Below are 21826 nucleotides of genomic sequence, written 5' to 3'. Positions count from 1 at the left end.
GTTCCTACACACACACTCACACACACACACGCACACACACACACACGGGAGTCGGGCGTGAGGGGAAAGAAGAGAAAGATGAGGGGAGGATCAAAACAAAAAAAACCAATCGCTAGTGGATCATTTAAGGTGGAATCGCGCGTTCACCACGCCATTGTGTGTCTCCCTGCCATTGTGCGCCCCACGCCGACTCTTTTGTTTCTGTCAATACGAGTTCACAACTTGTCTTTGCCCCTCTCCCTTTCCCCCCTTCCTCTCTCTCTCTCTCTCTCTCTCTCTCTCTCTCTCTCTCTCTCTCTCTCTCTCTCTCTCTCTCTCTCTCTCTCTCTCTCTCCGTACAAGCGTATTAAACTGACAGTATTTCTATGTGAAAAGTTCTTTGCTCATTAATTGGAAGCCGACCACCGCAGAATAGTTACCTTGCACCGCACAAAGCTCCAGGGAAAGACTGAAGGGTAGTAATGGCGTGAAGCACCGACCTGGCAATGCACCGCCTTGGCAGCGCACCAAGATCTATCAGTTATTGATATCCAACCAAGTCTAAATTTACGAGAGGATGAAACTTCCACCAGCAGTCTTACGGTGTATTACAAAGTCCTTTAGTAATGAATCACTATGAACACAGCGGACACGGTCGCTGTGTTAGTGTGCTTCCCTCGCTGCCAGTCAACAGGTGCATGCCAGATCAGGCAGGCGGCGCAGTGCGGAGTTGAGAGAGGCGCGGTCCACCTCCAAGTTAATTCAGCCTCGCTGGCTGGCTATTAGACAGATGGGCACCCGATCAGGCTGTGCCCAGGTGCGGCACCCCTCGGTGAGAGTAACGCGTCGCGTGGCGTTACAGTAGTGCAGCGTGGTGGTGACAGGAGGATGGGCCACTGTGTGCCACCTTCACCAGCTTTGGCGAGGGGAGTGTGAGGGTGACACACGCTCCCGTGCCCTGCTGCCTTTAACCCATCTGTCGCGTGAGTGGAGCCGTGACAGGGTGACCGTGGGAATGTCGGGGTGAGCAGTGACGGGTGGTGGCCGCTGCTGCTGCACGTCGTCTCGTCGCCGCCTCAACGTGCTGCAGCTTGGCTCGAGACTGTGCCGCTGAACATTGCCTCGCAGTGAAACAGCTGACCGCTGGTGGGGAGGTGCATTCTCAGCAGATAATGCAGCGACAACACATCTGAATCGGGCCTGGGCCTGCAGCAACCTGGCAGGACGCCCCTGGTGGCCGCGGACTGCCCGGACCGCCTCGATCTGTGAGGGCTTTTATGGGAATCAATGCAGCGTATGTGGTGACCTTGTTGGGCGAGGCTCTACAGTAACTAACCCAGAATCCTTTTAGTGGCGAGGAGTGGGTGTCACTGCGAGTGATCTACTCGTGTGGGTGACCACTGTTTCGTCCCGGCAAGGATGGCGTCCATTAAGAGGTGCTGGATTGTCGCCATCTTAGTTATCAAGATGTGGAAGCTAAGTCAGCGTATTTATTTTAAGAAGAGCAGCCATCAGCTGCATGGCTCGTAGTGCACCGTCACCAGGCAGGAGGCGCCCTGGACTGCTGGTGTCACGCACGCCACGACGCAAAGACTGCTTCACTAGAATCGCGGAGGAGTCTCACCCATTCTTTCCACTCGAGACGGACTCGCTGTCTGCTGCTGCTCCTGGCATGCTCCCCTTGGTCATTTCAGAAACACTGACAAATTGATCAGCAAGCGAGAACAATCTCAAGGCACGAGAGACCCACTCTGGTGCAACAAGTGGCACACACTGGAGCAATGCTACGTTAATGAACTCCTGCGTCTGGGCGCCGGACGCGGTTTCCCATATAAGTGAATACAAGTGAAATGACGATGGAACGAGCCATTGTGTGTGTGTGTGTGTGTGTGTGTGTGTGTGTTCTGAATGTTTATGGATCACTCTTCTTCATAGATCTGCCTTCTAGAGAGTGTCATATCGATGTCAGTCAAACCTCGGTGAGGAATTCCTCGTCTCTCGCTGCGCGGCGGTGGTTTGGCCGCCGCCGAGCCGCACGTCACGTGGGATCAATTGTACGGAGACAGACGGACGGACGGAAGCTGTCGCCGACCAAATATCCGCCGGCGGGGACGAGGGTAAACAGGGACCATTGAAGCGACTCGTGGCACCCTCCCCCCGACTTCGCCCTCCGCGGCACCACCTCCCCCTCCGTCAACCCTGCTATACACTGTCTTCCTCCCTTCCTCTCCCCCTTGCCTTTTGCATTGTTCCAAGAGCTGTTTGATCTATAATCTCTCCCTCTGTCTGTGTGTGTGTGTGTTTGTGTGTACAGAAACTACACAAGATGCTGTAGTGAGGCAAGGTAGCGGTGATAACGCTTTGTGTAGTGGTGTGGTGCTAGAGTGGTAGTTACAGCGATGACAAGAAAAAGTGTACACGACTAACACACACACAATACACCATCAACCAACTTTGCCGAGGGAGCTCCAGAAAGGAAATTATGTAACAAGAAACAGAGATGCTTAAAATTTTATTAAGTATTTCTGAGCAATGTCCAACAGGATAAAGTAAAAAAATAATTTACATAAAGAGATGATTGTATTGCCCACAATTCAAAAAGTAAATTATCAAGTTTGTACTACTATATAGATATACAGAGATTAGGAACACAAAGTGATGAGTATTTACAGTGATGGCACACACGCATCACTTCACACAAAGATGCATCACATTCAACAGGGAGGAGGTGAATGCAGCACTAATGTTTCCAAGTGTTCATGTCCGAATCATTCTGAGAACATCATTTTGAACTACATGTCTTTGAGAAAATCCCCCCACACCAGGATCAGGATCAGGAGTACATGACATACAATATTCCATCTTTACATCAGATAATCCTGCACAAAATAAGGTGTTCACTCTAATTCTCTTCTATCTTCAGGAACATGGTGGCAGCAAGACAGTTAGCCTTAAGTGGCCTGCCCTGCTTGCCTGCCTACACCTCACTCCACACGCAGGGACTTGAAGGCCTCAGACAGAGTTTCTCTCAGTACACCTGGCTTGGCCCCGAGAGCATTAACCACCCTGGAGAATGCATGCTTCTTCAGGTTGATCATCTCCAACTCTCTCGCCTTCTCCCTCGCCTGCCGGATCACAGTCTCGGGCAGGCCGGCAAGACGAGCCACATTGAAACCATAAGACTTGGGACACGACCCGTCTGTGAACTTGTACAGGAAGGTGATTGTCTCCTGTGATGGGTCATCGTCATCCTCCCCACCTTCCACCATGCACGCCTGGGGAAGAAACAAAACCAACACTGTTAAGGCATTGTTGGGTGTTGTAGCAGCTTGTAGTGGCATAGAGAGCACCAAGAGTGTAGAGGACAGGTGTTGCCTCTAATGCCCAGTCTTAATGTAGTGTTAGTGGCCTATGCCAGTACTGGAGTCCTTCTTTATTTCTTGATGCTTGTGTAGTGACATGATGGTCAAGCAAAGACTACCAAAATCCACTCAGATTTAGTGATTACTTCTGACTTAATTTAATGTGTTGGTTTGCATTCATTTTGAGTGTCTTGCCAGTGGTTAGCAATTGATGTCCTCTACCCCACCTTCTGATGCTCCAGACTCTTGATTCTAGCATGACACTGCAGATAAACATGAGACCAGGAGACCATTACCAAGAGCTGAGTGGATTTTGAACAGCTTTAACTATCCTGTCACTACACATACACCAAGCACTGTCAGTCTGTCTGTCTGTGTCTCTGAGGTTTGCATGGATGCCAGACCTTGTCCACATCCACAAAACTCTTCAGCACAAAACCCACACATCTGTCCTGCACCCATCCATTCTTGCATCTTACCTGAACAGTAAAAACTCTCCCTCAGTAGCATTAACAATCATCATATCAATGATTTATACTATTTTAAACTTTTCAGTACACATTGGTAGTACCAACTGTGATAATGAAAGGCTCTAATCAGCTGAATTCACACCATAACCTGTCCCTTCACAGCAGTTCCCTCTAATGACACAAGCCTTGCCCTGTCCCCTCCATTCATATGTAAGTCTCACTCCATACAAAGTCCATTCCTTAACAACATACCCTCTCATTCTGCTGCACACACCTATCCCCAGCCCACACTCTTGATCTGTTACCTCAAACCATCTTCTAGCCAAATCCCTGTAACCTCATAGGAGTGTTTCTTGTGTTTAGCGCACAGTCTCCCTCTTGCAGCCGCTGCCTTACCATGTGGCCACAGGAGACATTAGAGTTCTCAGAGAAGTGGTCCACTAATGCGTGGTAATGGGTGGAGAACATTGTCCGGCAGCCACGGAGAGCAAGGGCATCCACCACTCCAGAGGCAATGGCAGTGCCATCATAGGTAGCCGTGCCTCGCCCTGAAGGTAGAGTTGCATTATCAAAGTATTCCTAGAGAAGCAAGCATAACATGATGTCCTAACACAATCATTAATTAGGGATCAGCAAAGTAGTGCAACTTTACTGCATTAACATGAAGCGTTCACATGAGCCCTGCAAGAGGGTCCATAATGGCTCTCTAGACTGTCTGCACCCTTCCCTCAGTCACTCACTACTTCCATCACAGATGCTTGTCCTGGTGTTGTATGTTTGTTTATTCATCATTATAACTCCTCGCTTGCTGATGGCAGACTATTTTAATCATTGCTGTTGGATTCTGATATGGTTATCTGATCTCTTAAATGTGACAAATTGAATTCACAAGTTTATAACAAGTTTTATTCATTATTGCCATTTTCTAGTCTTTCAAACCTATAAAATTCATCATGTAAAGAGTACCCTTAATGCTACAGAGTGTATTCGGATTATAAAGCATAATATAATGTATTAGTTTAAAGACTAAAAAGAATGGCAATGATGAATACAACCTGATATGAACAATTTTTAGCTAATCTGTGAATTCAACATTTTGATTTCAGTGAGTTGAAAAAATATGTGAATTGCACAATTACTACAGAATCCAACAGCACAAACAAAAATTATCTAGCTTGACCAACTGTAACAAATTTACCACCAAGCACTGACTAGGCCAGTGTCAGAGACAGAAACAGTGGGTGAAGGAAGTCAAGATAGCTGTTAAAAAAAAAAAACTCACAGGGCTCCAGATGCTTCATGTGGATGCAATGTGTCTACTGTGACTTGAAATACAGTGGTTGCAAGAAAAATCTACTCTGAGGATTTTGAGCACAGATTCATCATGATGTTGATGATAACAAAGCCAACCAGAGCGGCACATACACTATGAAATCACTCTAGATCCTCAGTGCTTGCAGAACTGACAGTCTGAGCACATCTGCAATTTATAGTTAGAATGTTCATTATCTGTTGCTCTCAAGATAGTTTTGGAGGTCCATAACTTCTGGAAATGCCACGAGATGCTGGGAGTCTAAAAATTTTTAAACAGAAAGCTTGTCTGTTCAACTACCATAATAAGAGGCTCAGGCTGGTGGCATCACCTGCTGGATCACTTTGGGCATCACTGAGCAACAGCTGGTCTCCCTCCCAACACTGCTCCTGGACAGAGTTGTGGATGATATGAAGATCTCTCCCAAGGCCAGCAACCTTTTCCCTTGCTGGTCAAAAAAGAGATCTTCATTCCACTCTTAAGCTTTTTGTCCAGATGCAAGACTGGGAAAGACCAGCTGCTGCTCTGTGATGTAAGTAATCATGCAGGTGACATTAACAGCTTGAGCCACACACATCACAGCTGACCCAAGACAATAAGGTTTGTTTTCCTTTGTAGGCTTTCAGCATCTCATGTTGAGTGCCAGAAGTATGGATGTGTGCCTCCAAAAATATGCCTAAAGAGCTAGAAACAATGAACGCAGCAGGTATTCTACAAAACCTGAAGATCTCAAGTGGTTTCATGGGATGTAAGGTGCTCTGGTTCACTTAGTTGCACAAGACTCCCCCTCCCACCAGACATGATAGTTATAAGGACACAATTATGAGGTTAAAATTTTCTTTCACTGCTTGTGAAGATTTCCTTTTTTAGCCACTGTACAGCAGGTATTCATAATTTACAGTCAGTGCATCTTGATGTGACTGCAAGTTGCATGTGACCTACTAGCATGTCTATTATTCTGCCACTGCATCACCATGAAAAAAAGCTGCACAGTAATAATCCCTACCATGTGGCAATACACCTGAGTTTTCATCCACTGCATTGATTACACTTACCTAGAGAAATGTTTCTTTATCAAGCACCACCATCCTTACCCCACAGCTTTGAGTTGCATATTTCCTGATGTCTGAGTCGTGCATATGCACAAGTGAGGCTAGGTATAGTGAGTGACTCAGTGCTACAAATTAAGGTCTGGTACTAAGGAAATGTGTCGGCAAACTGGCACAAATCAAGTTAATACGCTGCCCATGGTCGAGTTTAAGGCTTTAGGAGAGTGTGAGATGTTCTGCCACAAACACAGCAGGCCATGGAATATCGAGATAAGTTATAGGACCAGTTGGAGGTAAATCCCACCATTACAGCAGGCTAGCGAAAAGAACAAAATTCCAAGCTTCTCCAGGATGTGTGTGTTTGTGGAACAATATCACACTCTCCTGAAGCCTTAACCTTGGAAACCACAATTAGCATATTGTAACTTCATCTATACCAGTTTGCTGACATGTTTCTTTAGAACTGGGGCTTAATTTGTAGCACTCAATCACTCACTATATCAGCCTCACTTGTGCATATGCACATCTCAGACATCAGGAGAAATTTACACATGAAAACATGCATGCAGAACTCGGAGATGTGGGGGTAACGATGGTGGTACTTGGTAAGAAAACACAAGTTTCTGAATGAAGGCATAATCAAAATTGATCATGATTATTTTAGTAAATCAAAGCAATGGGTGAGAACTTCAGTGTTAACATATAGTAATGATTTTCCCATGCAACTTTTCCGTGGCAGATACAGTGACAAATAACAGGCATGAAAGATGGCCACATGTGACTCACCACAATCACATCAAGATGAGCTAACTGTACTTCATCATCTCAACATAATTATCTTACAATCATCAGTAACTTTACTTAACAATGCAAGAGAATATTTTTTACTACTAAAATCACTCCTGGTTTACACCAAAGCAGTACTCTTGAACCCCAAACTGAACTGTCCACCATCCTCACTAACTCCTTCCTTACTGTTCCTGCACCCACCTAGCTCATCCACCAGCACCAAGGAGTGCCGGGTGGCGTGCTGCAAGATGGAGGAAGTCTCAGCAAGCTCCACAAAGAAGGTGGACTCCCCCGCCATGATGCGGTCTGAGGCACCAACGCGGGTGAACACTCGGTCCACAGGTGTCAGGCGGCAGGCTTCAGCAGGAACATAGGAGCCCTGACACAAAGCAAGGCAAGGCTTTTGTTAGGACAGTTTGTGTATACAAGTGATGTAGACTTTTGAGGTATAGCTGTAAAATACCAGAAACACCAATAAGAGATGTGGCCTGGTTTGAAGGTCAAGCAGTGAGAAAATTTGTTGGTGTTGTCAAGAGCTACAGCAGCACCAAGCACCCACCAGCTGTGCCAGGAGGCAGATGAGTGCCGTCTGCCGCATCAGGGTGGACTTGCCTCCCATGTTTGGCCCTGTTATGAGCACCAGCGGGCGGTGGGCATCCTCTGCCGGCCCTCCCACCACCACGTCGTTGGGGATGAACTTGTCTGCCATGGTGGACAGCAGGCACGGGTGGAGACCATTGCGAATCTCAAGGAACGGCTGGGATGTGGCAGGAAGGAGAACTACTACAGTTTTTGCAATTATAGAAAATTTTTAATCTGAATTTCACACTAAGATGCAAGTTTCCAAGTGTATCACAAAGTTAGAGTAAATAAGGGAGTGGGTAATCATACAGATATACTCTATTCAGATAGTTTTTAAGAACCCTCTCATGGGATGACTATGATGGTCTCCATTTATTGCTATTCCTGTATTCCTCTATATTCATCTCAGAACATGAACAATATCATTCTTTCTATGTTGGTAAACCATGTTCAGGAGCTGTGTTTCCTCTCAATAACTCCATGTTTCATTCCTTCATCTTTATCTGACACTGAATCTATTAAATCTTATAGATTGAAGATTAGAAAGCATGATTGTTTCATTCCTCAATTGTGACAAGTTGAGTTAATAATGACAAAGTGCACAAGCAGACTGCCTGCTTGTGCATTTAAACTTACTTGCAGAGTTTGTAAGGCAACGGAAACAGTTTGCCTACCTGATCACCATTCTGGGGACTGATCACTTCTGGCTGCACAGTCTCTGCTCCACGGGAGAAGATTGTGAGTGAGCAGAGCACATCCAGGGTGGCCACACACTGCAGGGCTGCCTCCCACTGCTTCTGGCTGCAAATATACAAGGGATTAATAATACTCAATTTCACCCATGTTAGGACAGGCTGACATGACTACTGACTATTGACCAGCAACATACAATCTTATAACTTCCAACACCTTGCCAAACACTTTTCCAAGAAGCCAATTCCTCCCACAATTACTCAAAGGTCACTCTAACCATTATTTTGTGCCTATATAACAATATAAATAAATTTCATGCTTCACACCACAAACCATAAAGTTAAATGAATCCATCAATCTGATGCTTTGCTCCCTCTAGAAGCATCCCCTAGGGGGATAATCATGGTCGAATAGCCTCCACCTCTTACAATCCAAGCATTCCCTACTTGTTCTCAAGCATTTGGCTTCTACTACCACCTCTTTTACACACATATTTCTTTACCCTATCTTTTCATCAGCCAAGTGGCCCTTCTCTACAATTAGAACTTCCAATTTGTATATGATTTCGTTTATAAACTGCTTCCTCTTCATTCTCTTCTCCTTAAAGAAAATCATCAATTTTTAGTTTTCATGTGCTAATCGCCACTACCACAAACCACTGCAGCAGCAAGACAGAGTTGAGGACAAACATAATCAATAAGCCAGATGGACAAAATCAGTTTGCAGTGTGTGCCTTACTGTTGGTCAAACTGGTTGAATATCCGGCGAGCAATGTCACTCAGGGAGGTGTTGCGCTGCTCCTCCCCGGCAATCATGTCGGCCAGCAGCTCCCTGGTGGTGGAGGTCCAGAAGCGGCGGTGACCCTTGCGCTGACTCACCAGCTCGTAGTCATCCCCAGCGCGGCGGCAGGCATGCTCCGGCACCTCAAGCTGGTAGCGCTTCTTGTCATTGCCCCAGTACACCACCTGCAGGGAAGGGAGAACCAGTCTGTCATACAAGACTCATACAAATTGTTAATCTAACTGATAACACGTACATGAATGGCACTTCAGCATGATATATCTGCCACTGCTAAGTACCATAACTGGTTTTCTGTGACATATAATTTAGGCAAAATGTTATTTCAATACACCTAAATCTCAAGTTACGCCAGAGATGGAGTAATTTGTTTAAGAAGGAATTTCTCTCAAGTTACAAAAATTATTCACAAAGTTGTATTTCAAACAGTAATCTTGGCTGTCCATTTCAATTACTAATTCCTTTTTCTCTTGCGCACACACACACACACACACACACACACACACACACCTTGGTGCCAAAGTGTTTGCACTGTTCCTTGAGGTATTCTGCCAGACTTTTTTTGGTGGAGTCAATCTGCTCCATCGCCTCATCATACTCTGCATCCACACCAGCTCGTGGCACAATCTTCCCTTCCTTCTGTGCCTCAGCCTGGTCAAAAGCATTCTGAGGACAAACAAAGACCCAGTTCATCATTGGCCTGATTGTTCAAGCCTTCACTGCTTCCCAAGCTATGGTTCATGTCACTGTTATGTCAGATAATTGAACAATAAAATCAACCATCATTCAGGGAATGAACTTCCATTTATGACTTATGCTGAAATGAAATGCTATCCCAGAGATGAGAGTAAAAAAAAACTGGTGAGACTTTGTCTAGGGCTTGAGAGATAGAACAGGTCACATAAAAAAGCTGAGAGGAACCACATACAGAAGAGACAAAAATCATATTCATACAGAAGCACAGAAATCTAAAGCACACTCAATCCAGGTGTCTATTCAAGAGATAGTAAAGAATGAGTCAAGCTGGACATGACAATGAGACAGTCCAAATATAGGTTATCAAACTAGTAAATTAGGTAAACTAAGTATATACACACACACACACACACACACACAACTCACATCAAAGAAGGTGAGTGCCTCATCCAGGACAGGGAAGGTGCCATTGTTGTCCGTGGTGGTGACACAGTTCTTCAGCAGACTGGAGGCGAGTGACTCCCTCACACCTGCACACAACCACACAGAGCTACACCAAACAGTTCACAATGCCAATCATGCATGTGATGATCAACAAAGGAACTAAACACAACTCATGCCTACATCTTTTGACATCCTTTAAACTGTGACTCAAAAATATTTCTTTAATATTGCATCATTACACAGAATCTTAAATGAATTTTACTAATTGAACTTGATTTTGTACTAACTTTTACTAACTGAAATTGGTTTTATACAAACTTTAAAAAATAATGTAAATGACAGGAAATGTAAAGCTATAATTTGTCATCATAAATACCTTAAATACCAACAATAGAATGTGCACGCGCACGTGCACGCACACACACACACAGACACACACACACACACAGACACACACACACACCTTTAAACTTCTTCACAATCTGCATGCAGGTTTTGAATCCCTTGAGGCCCGCCAGGAAGCCTTCCACCTTCTTTTTATTGTACTTGATTTCCTCAAAGTAGATGGCACGGGTCTCTGGGTGACTCGACTGCCGGCTCAGGCCATGGGTGTGAACTCTGGAAGGGGACACAAAATATTAACAATTATAATTATTTACATTAAAATTAGTATCTCCTGAGTTACATTCTCTGTCAGATCCCCATGGGAGTCTCCATCACACCTAAGAACAATACAACCTTATGTATTTCCATCCAGGCACACACTCCTTGCTTGCTGCATTTTTCATTCTCTTTTTCTCTGTACATACAGGTTCTCTTATTTTACCCATCATATTTTTCTTCCATTAGTCTATTTCCACAATTTTTTCTCCATATACTCTTGTAATTTGTTTCAAACCCACTTCAGCACATCTTATAAATCTTTTGGAGTTGCTTCAAAATTCCCCCGGCTGCTGCACAGCCATGTTGCATTCAACACCTTGCTTGCATCAGGTCCTTCACCCCATCAACTGTGTGGCTTGCATATTTGGCTTCTCCAGAGCCACTAGTCAAAAACACAAGACACTTACTTGGCTAACATCCTCTCAAGATCTGGCAGGGTCTTGAGGAGCAGTATGACCTCATCCATCAGGCCAAGGTTATTCCGCAGGTCAGCGATGGCATCAAGCCGCCGCTGGATGGCTGCCGGGCTGCACAGCGGGGCACACATCCAGCTCCTTAGCAACCTACAGGTGTGTGTTAGGCCATTAATGTCTCTCTTATTCTCTGCATCCCATACACCATAGCATTACATATAACAACCACCATATCTTCCCAAATACAACCTTCATCTCCCATTATGCTCACAAGTGCATTTACACCACTCGGACCTTTCCTTTGCCTCCTTACATCTCTCAATTCTTTGTATGAAAACAAGCATCACTTACTGAACCATTCTCCCACCTCTCAAATTGAGAGCTAGTGATAGATGGCTCATCTAGTACTGTTACTCTGAAGCAAAAGTAATGGGCACATGCTACACAACTACACCCATCATTAGGTGCAGCAAGACAGAAAGACTGCAGGGTCAGGCCTACAGTTGCATTCAGTACCACTCTTGCCTCTTGGCTCCATCAGGTTTGAAAAGACAAATAAATAAATAAATAAATAAAATAAAAATAATGAACACGTTTGAATAAATCTAATGAGCAAGGTGTGCCTTTTCAATGCTCCATATCCTTTATCATGTAGTCACTTAAAATGTTCATTACAAGATACAAATCCATGCTACCCACCTCTTGCCAAAGGGTGTGGAGCAATGGTCAAGTTGCTCCACCAGTGTTCCCTCAGTGCCACCACTACTATTCCTGAACACCTCCAGGTTGTGTAGTGTTGTGCCGTCCAACACCTGCACACATCACAAGTTTGTGCCACATTGCAAAAGATGCAGTATATTTCACTTCGGAAACAACACAAATACCAAAGGAACAAGACATAATGTATGTGCAAAATATAGGAATTTGAATTCAGGTGGTTCTTCCCAGAAGCAGAACTTGAAAACAAGTGTGTATTTAAAAATAACATTATAATACATTTATCATCAAATATAGTCATTTGCTTTCTAAAACATAGAGAAGGCATTAAGTGAATAAAGAATGAGATTGTAGATAAAAGTGCACAGATACAGAATATTTATAACAAGTTTGCATTTTAATGACACCCTTAATGATCCCACATACTCATATCCACAACATCTTGTGAAGTCTTTCATTCTTTCAAAGTCACCTGACCTCTCCAAGTGGCTACACCATCACGTAGTGTTATGTTTCATATAATTTTCATATAAACTCTCAAAAGATCCAAACATAGACCAGCCTGGCCCCACCCACCATGTGATGCCTGCCACTGATGAAGGCTGGGATGGATGCCTTGGAGTCACCCTGGCCAGCCACATCAACAGTGTCGGGGGGCTGGTACTGCTCAAACTTGCGTCGTGTGAGCAGCTGTTCATCCAGACGGCACTGCATGAGGTACCATGTGAGGGCACCCATGGCAGACAGTGCCAACTCTTTGCCTTCCTGTGGTGTCTTGCCCAAGGAGTCACCTGCCAAGAAAAGGAAGGATATCATGAGGCACAACCATAGGAAGTTATGAGGGAGCACTTGGTGTTTCAAACAAACACCTATTGTAATTTGTACATGAGAGCTGTGATAAAGCCATAACTTCCTGAACAGTGTGCAGACTTCTAAAGATACTGATGCAAGAGTATATCTCTACTGAACTTAGTCAAGCATCTTCTGTTGTCTGACAGCCAGTTTCTTTTGCCAACATACCAAGTAATGGGTCCTAAATAATGCATAAGGTCACTTGTCTCCTGACTTCATTTTGTAACCTTTTCACACTTACCTCAATTAATTCTTTGCACACGTGCATGTAACAAATGACCTACCTTCATCCATCATGTCCTTCAGTGCTTTTGGCCACTGGGTTGCAGCCTCCCCTTCCCTCTTGAAGTAAGGTCCCTCCAACAGGAAGCTGAGGGTCTTTGTGGCAGTCCAGAATTCCTTCTCAGGCACCAGTACTTCCCTCAAGTTTTGAGGCACCAAGGCATTCACTATCAGCTTGGTCTTGGCACTAACACGGCCACGTTCTGTCAGGATCTGAGAAGGCCAGAACCAACTTATTGATTTCTTGGGCATGACAAAACAAGGTGAATATGAAGAAACTAAAACAACAGTAGGAAAACAAGTCAAAAAGGAAGAAATGTACTCAATAAAAGTTAGATAAATAACTGAAAAATAAGCAAAATTTTTTTAAATCTCAAATGGTTACAAAGAATAAATAAATAATCAATGCAAAGTTTAAAACACCAGGCTTGAAGTATGTTCTGGTACCCTACAGAGAGAGAGAGAGAGAGAGAGAGAGAGAGAGAGAGAGAGAGAGAGAGAGAGAGAGAGAGAGAGAGAGAGAGAGAGAGAGAGAGAGAGAGAGAGAGAGAGAGAGAGAGAGAGAGAGAGAGAGAGAGAGAGAGAGAGAGAGAGAGAGAGAGAGAGAGATATGAACAAACACACAAAAACAGCCAAAGAATATGCCAACAGCTGATAACAGCAGATTCCTTCCACTGTGGCACAGCAGATGTGTGTGTGTGTGTGTACCTGAGCCACAGGGTAGTGTGCCAGGAGGGTGCGCAGCCTGGAGGTGTGGCAGTCATCCACAAACTGGCCCAGATAGAAGGTGCCAACACTGGTGTCCACAAAGGCCACTCCGTACTCACTGAGGTCATTGCCGTTCTTGGCTGGCTGAGGGACAAATAATAACAATATAATTAATAAAACATCTTCCCCAATGATTTCTTCCCATAAGGGAGCATTACTGAATAAATCAAACACCAACAGACCAAAATACTAAAATTTTCACATGATTTTGTCCCTGATACTTTATAAAACAATTACTAAAAACTGAAGACTGTAAGCAAAAAATGTACATTTTTCTTGCCTTGTTTTGTACTTTTCAACTCAATTTGAATGTGTGGCCCTTCCAGTGAACCACTGTCCACAGAGTCTCAGTAACTGTCCCTTGTGTCCAACCCTTCCCTTTCAGAGGACCAGAGTATCTCATTAACAGTGTTTCATTCCATCTTCTATTTCACAATTTTCTTCCCCACATCATCCCTGGTGTAGCAACTCACCCTTTCTGCCAGTGCCAGGAGGTGTGACGTGCTGGCCTCAGACTCCTCGCCATCCACTGAGCCGTACACACGTGTCGCCCGGCTGGTCATCTGACAGATCTCCCGCTTCACCACACGGTCAAACTTGGTTGGCCGAGCCACTGCAAGTTGGTGGTCGTGAGTTAACAGGCTTAGAAGACAATGACATCATCCACACAGCTCTGAATGGCCCTCAACACTGGAGTTAACCACAGTTGAGCTAAATTCTCCCACACTTCTCAATTACATAAACCAAGACACCTCCAGGAGACAAATCAATGCTGCACCTGTGAATCTCCATCACCACTTGGAGAATAGGAAAAAGGACAAGGATGAGTGGGCCTCCAGCACAGTACCAGCCTTGAGTGCAACATGCAATAAGGAGAGTGCAAAGATGGTATATGGTATGGTGAGATTACAAATTACTACACATGCAGAAGTAATCTATATCTTGAGAATTTTTTGCACTCAATATTGCAACAAGAAAGTATCTTGATCCACAATTACTTTCACTAACTGCACAACCACCTTCCTTACTTGTTACATTAATCTGCTGCATTGTCACATTGACATCTTGCCTGGCACTTACAGTTTTTACACCTCTTCTCCATCATCTCTGGAGTCTCAGTCTGCTCTATGCGGGCCACCTTGTACCCCTTCTCAATGAGTGCAGTGGAGTAACGGCTGTATGCCACCTCAGGGAACCCACTGTGTGCCTTCTCCCCCTGTGGAACCACAGTAACCATAAGAATTCTCTTTACACAAAAAGCCATTTCCTACGTGGCATGACAACTGTGAAAATAGGCATAAAAATTTTTCCTAAGAGATCAGACAAATTTTTTGGGTCAAATGTTTATGAAGAGCCAACCCTATCCACTATTATAATTACTGTCCTTTACCTTCATCATGATCAGTCCCAGCTCCTGCACACCCAGCACAGCATCCATGTGGAACAGCTCATAGAACTTGCCCATCTTGAAGAACAGCACCGTGTCATAGTGATGGGACTTCAACTCCCACCACTGACGCATCCCCTGCAAGGCACCACTCTGTTATACCCTGCTGCTCCACCAGGCTGCTCCTCCCTACCTGTAGTGTTTCCCAGACTCCTATTTACTCAAACGTTCTTCCTTGCTCCTCCTCGTGCCTAGCATTTCCAAGGTCCTCCTCATTGCTACTATTCTCAAGACTTCTCTCCATTTCTAGTTCCCCAACTCCTCTCCTAAGTTTCTCTCCATTTCTCAAGCTTCTCTCCATTTTCCAAGCCCTCCTCTCTCCCAAGCTTTTTTCCATGTCACATTTTATCCCTAGCATTTCCCAGTCTCCTCCCCACCTCTAGCATTCCCCAGTCTCCTCCCCACCTCTAGCATTCACTTCCCCCAGGCTCCTGTCTCCCTCTCCCTCTCCCTTGGACCTCACGGGAGTCTGTTGGGCCAAGAAGGACTCTGGGATGTACAGTGTGCGAGGGTCATATTCTGGGTGGTCAGGTCGCCGCCTCCCCCGGTCCATGATGTTCTTGGGCTGCAGCCAGGGCTCTTTCAGGAAGGGCCAGTCCTCCTCTTGCCCGGCTGGCTTGGCTGGTGGTGCCTTGCAGGGACAGAAGGAAAGGTTAGTTAAAATCATTTAAGAGGAGAGAATCATCATCCTAAGTACACATCAGGACCGGATGAGTTTGTTGTGAGCCAAGAAACATCAAGAAGAGATGAAGCATGTAAGAAGGAAAAGTATGAGACAAGAATGAAGAATAAAGAAAAAAGTAAGAAAGTAGAAGGAAGAAATGCGGGGAGAAAAATATCGTGCAACATAAAAGAATGACAAGATGAAATAGGTAAAACAAATTAGTCAAACATCCAGTAACCCCAGCAGCAGCACACCTCACCTCCTTTGCTGCAAACACAGCCAGCTTCGCCTTCACACTGCTGGACAACTTGGAGGTGGGAGAGGAGGCGCTGCGAGGCGACGACGACAAGGAACTGTTCAAGTTACGGGTCTTGAGGGGCTCCGCCTTCCTGCGCTTATTTTGGGGTTCCTGTAAGCACACACAAGATAATACCTCAGTTACCTATGATCAACCTTCTCTCTCTCTCTCTCTCTCTCTCTCTCTCTTTTCTAAGGTTCTTGGTAAATGAAGTAATGATGGTGCTAATGACGATGGGGAGTTGGTAATATTGGCAACATTGATGGCCTTTCAGGGATATTTATACAGCCAGCCATAAATAGTATATTGATCAGTGTAACAGATTCTTTGAGCTTGCAGTCTCTTGAATTTTCTTGGTCCACTATTCCCCGCAAAGGCACCTGCAAGTGAGAGCGACTTACCTTGACTGGTGAGTCCACCTCTGATTCACTCTCTGACTCAGACACCTGTCCCTCATCCACACCTGAGCTGGCCGAGTCATCACTCTCTCCTGACTCATCTTTGGGACAATAATGAAAAATCAATAACTACAATGCAAGAAGTGTATTCAATGCACTACAAGGTCAATAGTTACCGTGAGAATACGTCTGATAATATGACAACTCTTGAATGTGTGCACATGTGCGTATGTGTGGTGTGGCCTGTACACCAACTCACCAGGTGGCTTGTAGTCGTCCTCTGACTCGCTGTCAGAATGAAGGATAATTCTGCGTCGCTTTGGCTTGGGCTCCCCCTTGGCTGGCTGGCCATTGTGGGCATTCTTCATGTTGTTGACAGCCACATTCTCCTTGCTCTTGTCACTGTCTGAAGGGTGCAACAAGGATGTCACTCATGTATGTCATTCATCTTTTTTATTTTATTTACCTAAAAAGGTGTTGGGTGAAACAGAATATGACAAAACAAAGAAATGGATCAAGTTAATAATAAAAGACCCAATGAGTAGAAGACACAAACAAATCAAAACAAACACACGCATGCGCGCGCGCAGCGCGCGCACACACACACACACACACACACACACACACACACACACACACACACACACACACACACACACACAAGAAAGTCAAGAAGACAAGTACACTGGAGACATAACACTGGAGTATGGTCTCAATGAGGGAGTAAAATGCATGAGAACAGAGTGAGAGCAAGCGTCTACCCATAACATAGAAGGTGTATGCTACAACTAGGTATATACAACTAAGAATATGGGTGAATCACACACACACACACACACATGGTAAATCTCTCTCTCTCTCTCTCTCTCTCTCTCTCTCTCTCTCTCTCTCTCTCAGACACACACCATCCTCATCGTCGTCCTCCTCCATGGCCTCCAGCAGGTCATCATCATCATCATCTGAGGGCAGCATGTCCACCAGCAGCACCGAGCGGTCATCCCGGGGCAGCTTCTCCGCCTCCCCAGCCTCCTTCACTGCCTCCACCCATGTGGCATCACGATAGGATGGCACACCAGTCTCCCCGGCAGGTCCATACATCTTCACCAGGCTGTGGGTGGGATGATGTCACACTGGGCAGAGTACAGAGAGTGGCAGAGAAACGTGCATTAAACCTGTTGTTCCAAGAGGAAGATGTGGCAAACAAGAGAAGGAATTGATACTATTAAAGTGCAAGAAAATAAGGGAAGCTGCAAAGCCTCCACATGGCAGTCTCTGTATGAAATATATCAACTTACTTCCACCATCCATACATTTGTCTAATCTTCTTTAAAAGCTCCCTAATGACTCAGCACTAACAACCTTATTACTGAGTCTGCTCCATTCATCTACCACTCCATTTGAGAGCTAATTCCTTCCTGCCTTTCTTAAATCTAACTATTTCAAGCTTGAACCTATTATTTCTTTTTCTATCCTGAGAATTTTGCTTATGTCGCCCTTGTTATAAGTTATTTGCAGAAGAACATAAAAAATAAAGTCATCTGATACTTGCAAGAACCTCATGACAACCCACCTTCACAGCCTAATGGGACAGACAGCTTACTACCACAGCTTGATGGCTCAGCCCACAGGCAACCCCGACACGCACTCACCCATCCTTCACCCAGCCGCGTGTAGGAGGCCTGTCAAAGAACTGCACATGAATCTGGTTGCGCCGCATGAAGGTGTTCTCCCCCGGACTGTTGCACACCAGCGCTGGCCACCATGGGTGTCCCTCCAGCTTGGCCCACACCAAGTCCATCAACTGGAACTCTGGGGGAATGAAATAGTAACAGTGATAGAACAGTAAGAGAGAGAGAGAGAGAGAGAGAGAGAGAGAGAGAGAGAGAGAGAGAGAGAGAGAGAGAGAGAGAGAGAGAGAGAGAGAGAGAGAGAGAGAGAGAGAGAGAGAGAGAGAGAGAGAGAGAGAGAGAGAGAGAGAGAGAGAGAGAGAGAGAGAGAGAGAGAGAGAGAGAGAGCATTACCATTGAGGGCATCATCATTAACACTTTACATCTGTTGTTCCTGTTGTGTTCCCCACCTGTGTGTAATGCTAATCTCTTCTTAATAAAAATCTACCATATCTGTGATTATTTTTAGTTATTAGTATGTAATTTACTCTCCCCACTAATATGTTGATCATTACCAGGTCTGGATCTACTTTTCACCTCTCTACAATTCCTTGAGGTAAAACAATTATGAAGATGCCAAGGAAATGTTGTGTAAACCCTTTATTTTTGTTTTGTGTCATTATGTAACATGCAACACCCACAGTGTCCTGCAGATGACACGGCACTGTGTTCAGCCACATAGGCACGTACATGTCAGTAGCGTCAGACGGCAGGACAAGTGTTCATGCGTGCGTGTCATGTCACAACGCACAGATTTGGCATATTTTCATTCTCATTGGTTCATTTGTTTCTGCACAGCCAATCACCACTCATTAACCATAAATTCTGAATATGTATCTGTCTAAGCTGTAAAGGTGCAAGCAGTCTTGCCTCTGTGTGAGGATGTTGTGCGGCCTCTGCCATTTATCATTTGAAGGTCATTCAAAGCCCACCCTCTACCTAATAGCAAGTCAATATGCATTTATTAAATCATGTTATAGGTTAGGTTAGGTCAGGCCAGATTAAGTTAGGTTAAGTCTGGTCAAGTCAGGTCAGGTTAGGTTAGATCATGAAATTAGATTAGGTCAAGTCAAGTTAGGTTAAGTTGGGCATTAATTTGAAGTTCTGTAAGAATTTAATGGCCATTACATCAGAGAGAAAGTGGAGCCAGCATGATGAGCCAGGAGCAGTGCAGTGAAGTGTTGCTGTCTCAGGCTGGCAGTGCACCATCCTGTTTTCATTTCTACTTTCTTTATTATAGAGAACATGTTCAATTTTTTCTACTTAATATTAGATGTGTTATGAAACCTCACTTGCCCTACATCTGGTCTTGGAAGGAGGGATGAGGTGAGGGGCTCAGTGTGGGAGACACACACTCCTCAACTACAGCACCTGCCTGCTTCCTGCCCTCAACATGCTCACATGAGACTCTGGGGGCACTCTGCAGAGTGTGGACACTCTGTGCCTGCCTGTGAAGGACCTGTGGTGTGCCAATGATCATAAATAGTGACTGTGTTCAGTGGTGCTGTGAGCCGCTGTGCTGACACTTCATTTGTGCTCTGTACTACTGGGAAACATAGAAGTACCATAAGTCAGCCCAATGTCTATCTTGTGTCCCTGCCGGCCCCACTGTCCCAACTTTTTTTACCATGTGTGTGTTGGTTAAGAGACATAAATGTAAGTATGGTAGATATGAAACACCAGATTAATCTGCAGTAGTTAGAACATTAAGTCAACAATTACGTATAAAGTATTCATGACAAGAGGTTGTATGCGAGTTAATAAAAGTCTATTGTTTATTGGCACAAGTAATGTATGCATCTCCACGCACAACCCTCAAGCTACTGTACCACCGCCTGCCGCCTGGTGACCTCGGTGGCGCGGAGTTTCATCAACCATCCATAAACCACTCAGCCACAGTACTTGTAATACCCACAGCCACCTGGTTACATTTTCTCATTTATTGGGAAGAAACAGCGTGGCGGCAGAGAAGGGTCATGGTGAGGCAAGGCTTAAGACAGTGACTGGCTGAGTGGTGAGTTGGCGAGGCAATGGATGAACAGCCAGGCACTCGTACACTCACCTTTCCCTCTAAGTTTCACGTTCCCCCGGGGTGACCCTTGCTCCTTGGTCTTGCCTGGACCCGGGGACTTAGTGAAGAATGAGGCTATGGACATCTGCTTAGCCATGGCCTCTATAAAATGTCAGTATTCCCACCAAAACAAAGCTCCTTGCCCACCAGGTCGCCGCCACACAACCCCCGCACAACTTCGGTCTCGCCTTCCCGCCACGAGAGACCGCTGGGTTAACAAGTTACGAGACCACTATTCTTATTCTCAATCATTATTCACTTTTCTTCTAATAGATTGGCTTAAGTGTAAAGTGGAAATAATGGAAAAAGATTTTCTATGATTCACACTAAGCCAAAAAAAAAAAAAAAGCATGCACTAGCTGTTATATTATGGAAGGAGAAAAGCAGTCTGATCCGATGCATTATCCGCGAAATTCAATTTAGTAGCTACAGCTTACTTGATAGAAATGTAATAAAGTAAAGTAAGTAGAGCCTTTTCATTATTCGAACAAAAAAAAAAAATCTACAGCGCAAGCTGACTAGACTAATCCGCGAAATTTTAGTATCTACAACTTATCCCAAAGAGTTATATACGGTAATAGCTTCCTTGGCTTCCCCTCAGCATCAAGACAAACTACATCTTTCATGCACACCCTCCCATCTTGCCACTCCACTTGCCATCTTTGTTGGATCAGTTCATCAGCACGTACTTGATTTTTTTGTAATATTCTATGTCCAGCCCCCGATCCATACTTAGAATTCTCTTTACATAGACAAATTTCTCCTTTTCATGACTCTCTCTCTCTCTCTCTCTTCATGTTATCATCTTTACATACCACTGATCCAAGATACTTAAATTCACTTATCTCCTCCATTCTCTCTCCTCTCACAACCACCACACAACTACCTGAAGCTTGCACACTCATCCTTACAAGATATCCTAAAATCACACACCTCCACTTCTCTCAGAAATCACCACCTTAATTTTACCAACACAGCTTCGGTTTCTACATTACACACACACACACACACACACAATAGCAATGGTCCACTTCTCTCTGGAGTTCCCTTTCACTCTCCAATAGTAAGAATGTCATCTGTAAATCCTATTACAGACCATCCCACTCCATACCAGTTCAACATTACGCCAGCATCTTCCTCATTAGCTTTCATCTCTCTCATACAGCCATTCATAAATATATCAAACAACCACAAAGTGATTAGATCAGTAGCATGCACAGACCCTCTAGCTAAAAATTGCAACCCTGAGCCATCTCTACCTTTGGGCCCCCCAAAGACTCCATGGGCCCTGGTGTAATGCACCACCTGACCCCCCCCCCTGTCAATGTGCCTGCCCTGAGCATTCAACCAAGAGTTACAAATGTGCACTGGCTACAGGCTACAGCCCTGAGTGTACAACCATGTCAAGAAGA

The 21826-nt window shown here is 44.8% G+C and overlaps 1 protein-coding gene and 1 long non-coding RNA gene across 2 annotated transcripts in view; one reads left to right on the top strand and one right to left on the bottom strand.

Annotated features, from left to right (window-relative positions):
• The window catches only part of LOC135093368 (uncharacterized), a 10210-nt gene extending 7167 nt beyond the window's left edge, over positions 1-3043 (top strand). The window contains exon 3 of the long non-coding RNA XR_010263327.1: positions 2903-3043. This is a non-coding gene — a long non-coding RNA (uncharacterized LOC135093368). The remainder of the gene's footprint in view (positions 1-2902) is intronic.
• LOC135093367 (DNA mismatch repair protein Msh6-like) lies at positions 2479-20612 on the bottom strand. Its single transcript, XM_063992616.1, has 24 exons — positions 20406-20612; positions 18326-18485; positions 17582-17784; positions 16936-17082; positions 16680-16777; positions 16240-16389; positions 15780-15947; positions 15260-15394; positions 14950-15085; positions 14343-14482; positions 13810-13953; positions 13104-13314; positions 12544-12758; positions 11950-12062; positions 11245-11400; positions 10638-10792; positions 10157-10260; positions 9545-9700; positions 8975-9201; positions 8218-8344; positions 7521-7718; positions 7163-7340; positions 4208-4359; positions 2479-3254 (listed from the first exon to the last, which is right to left on the bottom strand). Exons 1-24 carry the CDS (start codon positions 20509-20511, stop codon positions 2964-2966), a joined length of 3870 nt encoding a protein of 1289 aa, XP_063848686.1. The 5' UTR covers positions 20512-20612; the 3' UTR covers positions 2479-2963.
• Positions 20613-21826: the final 1214 nt, after the last annotated feature.

Source organism: Scylla paramamosain, chromosome 42 (genome assembly GCF_035594125.1).
Source record: "Scylla paramamosain isolate STU-SP2022 chromosome 42, ASM3559412v1, whole genome shotgun sequence".
Classification (NCBI taxonomy): domain Eukaryota; kingdom Metazoa; phylum Arthropoda; class Malacostraca; order Decapoda; family Portunidae; genus Scylla; species Scylla paramamosain.
Note: the sequence above shows the minus strand (reverse complement) of the source record. Positions and strands in the feature narration are given on the sequence as shown.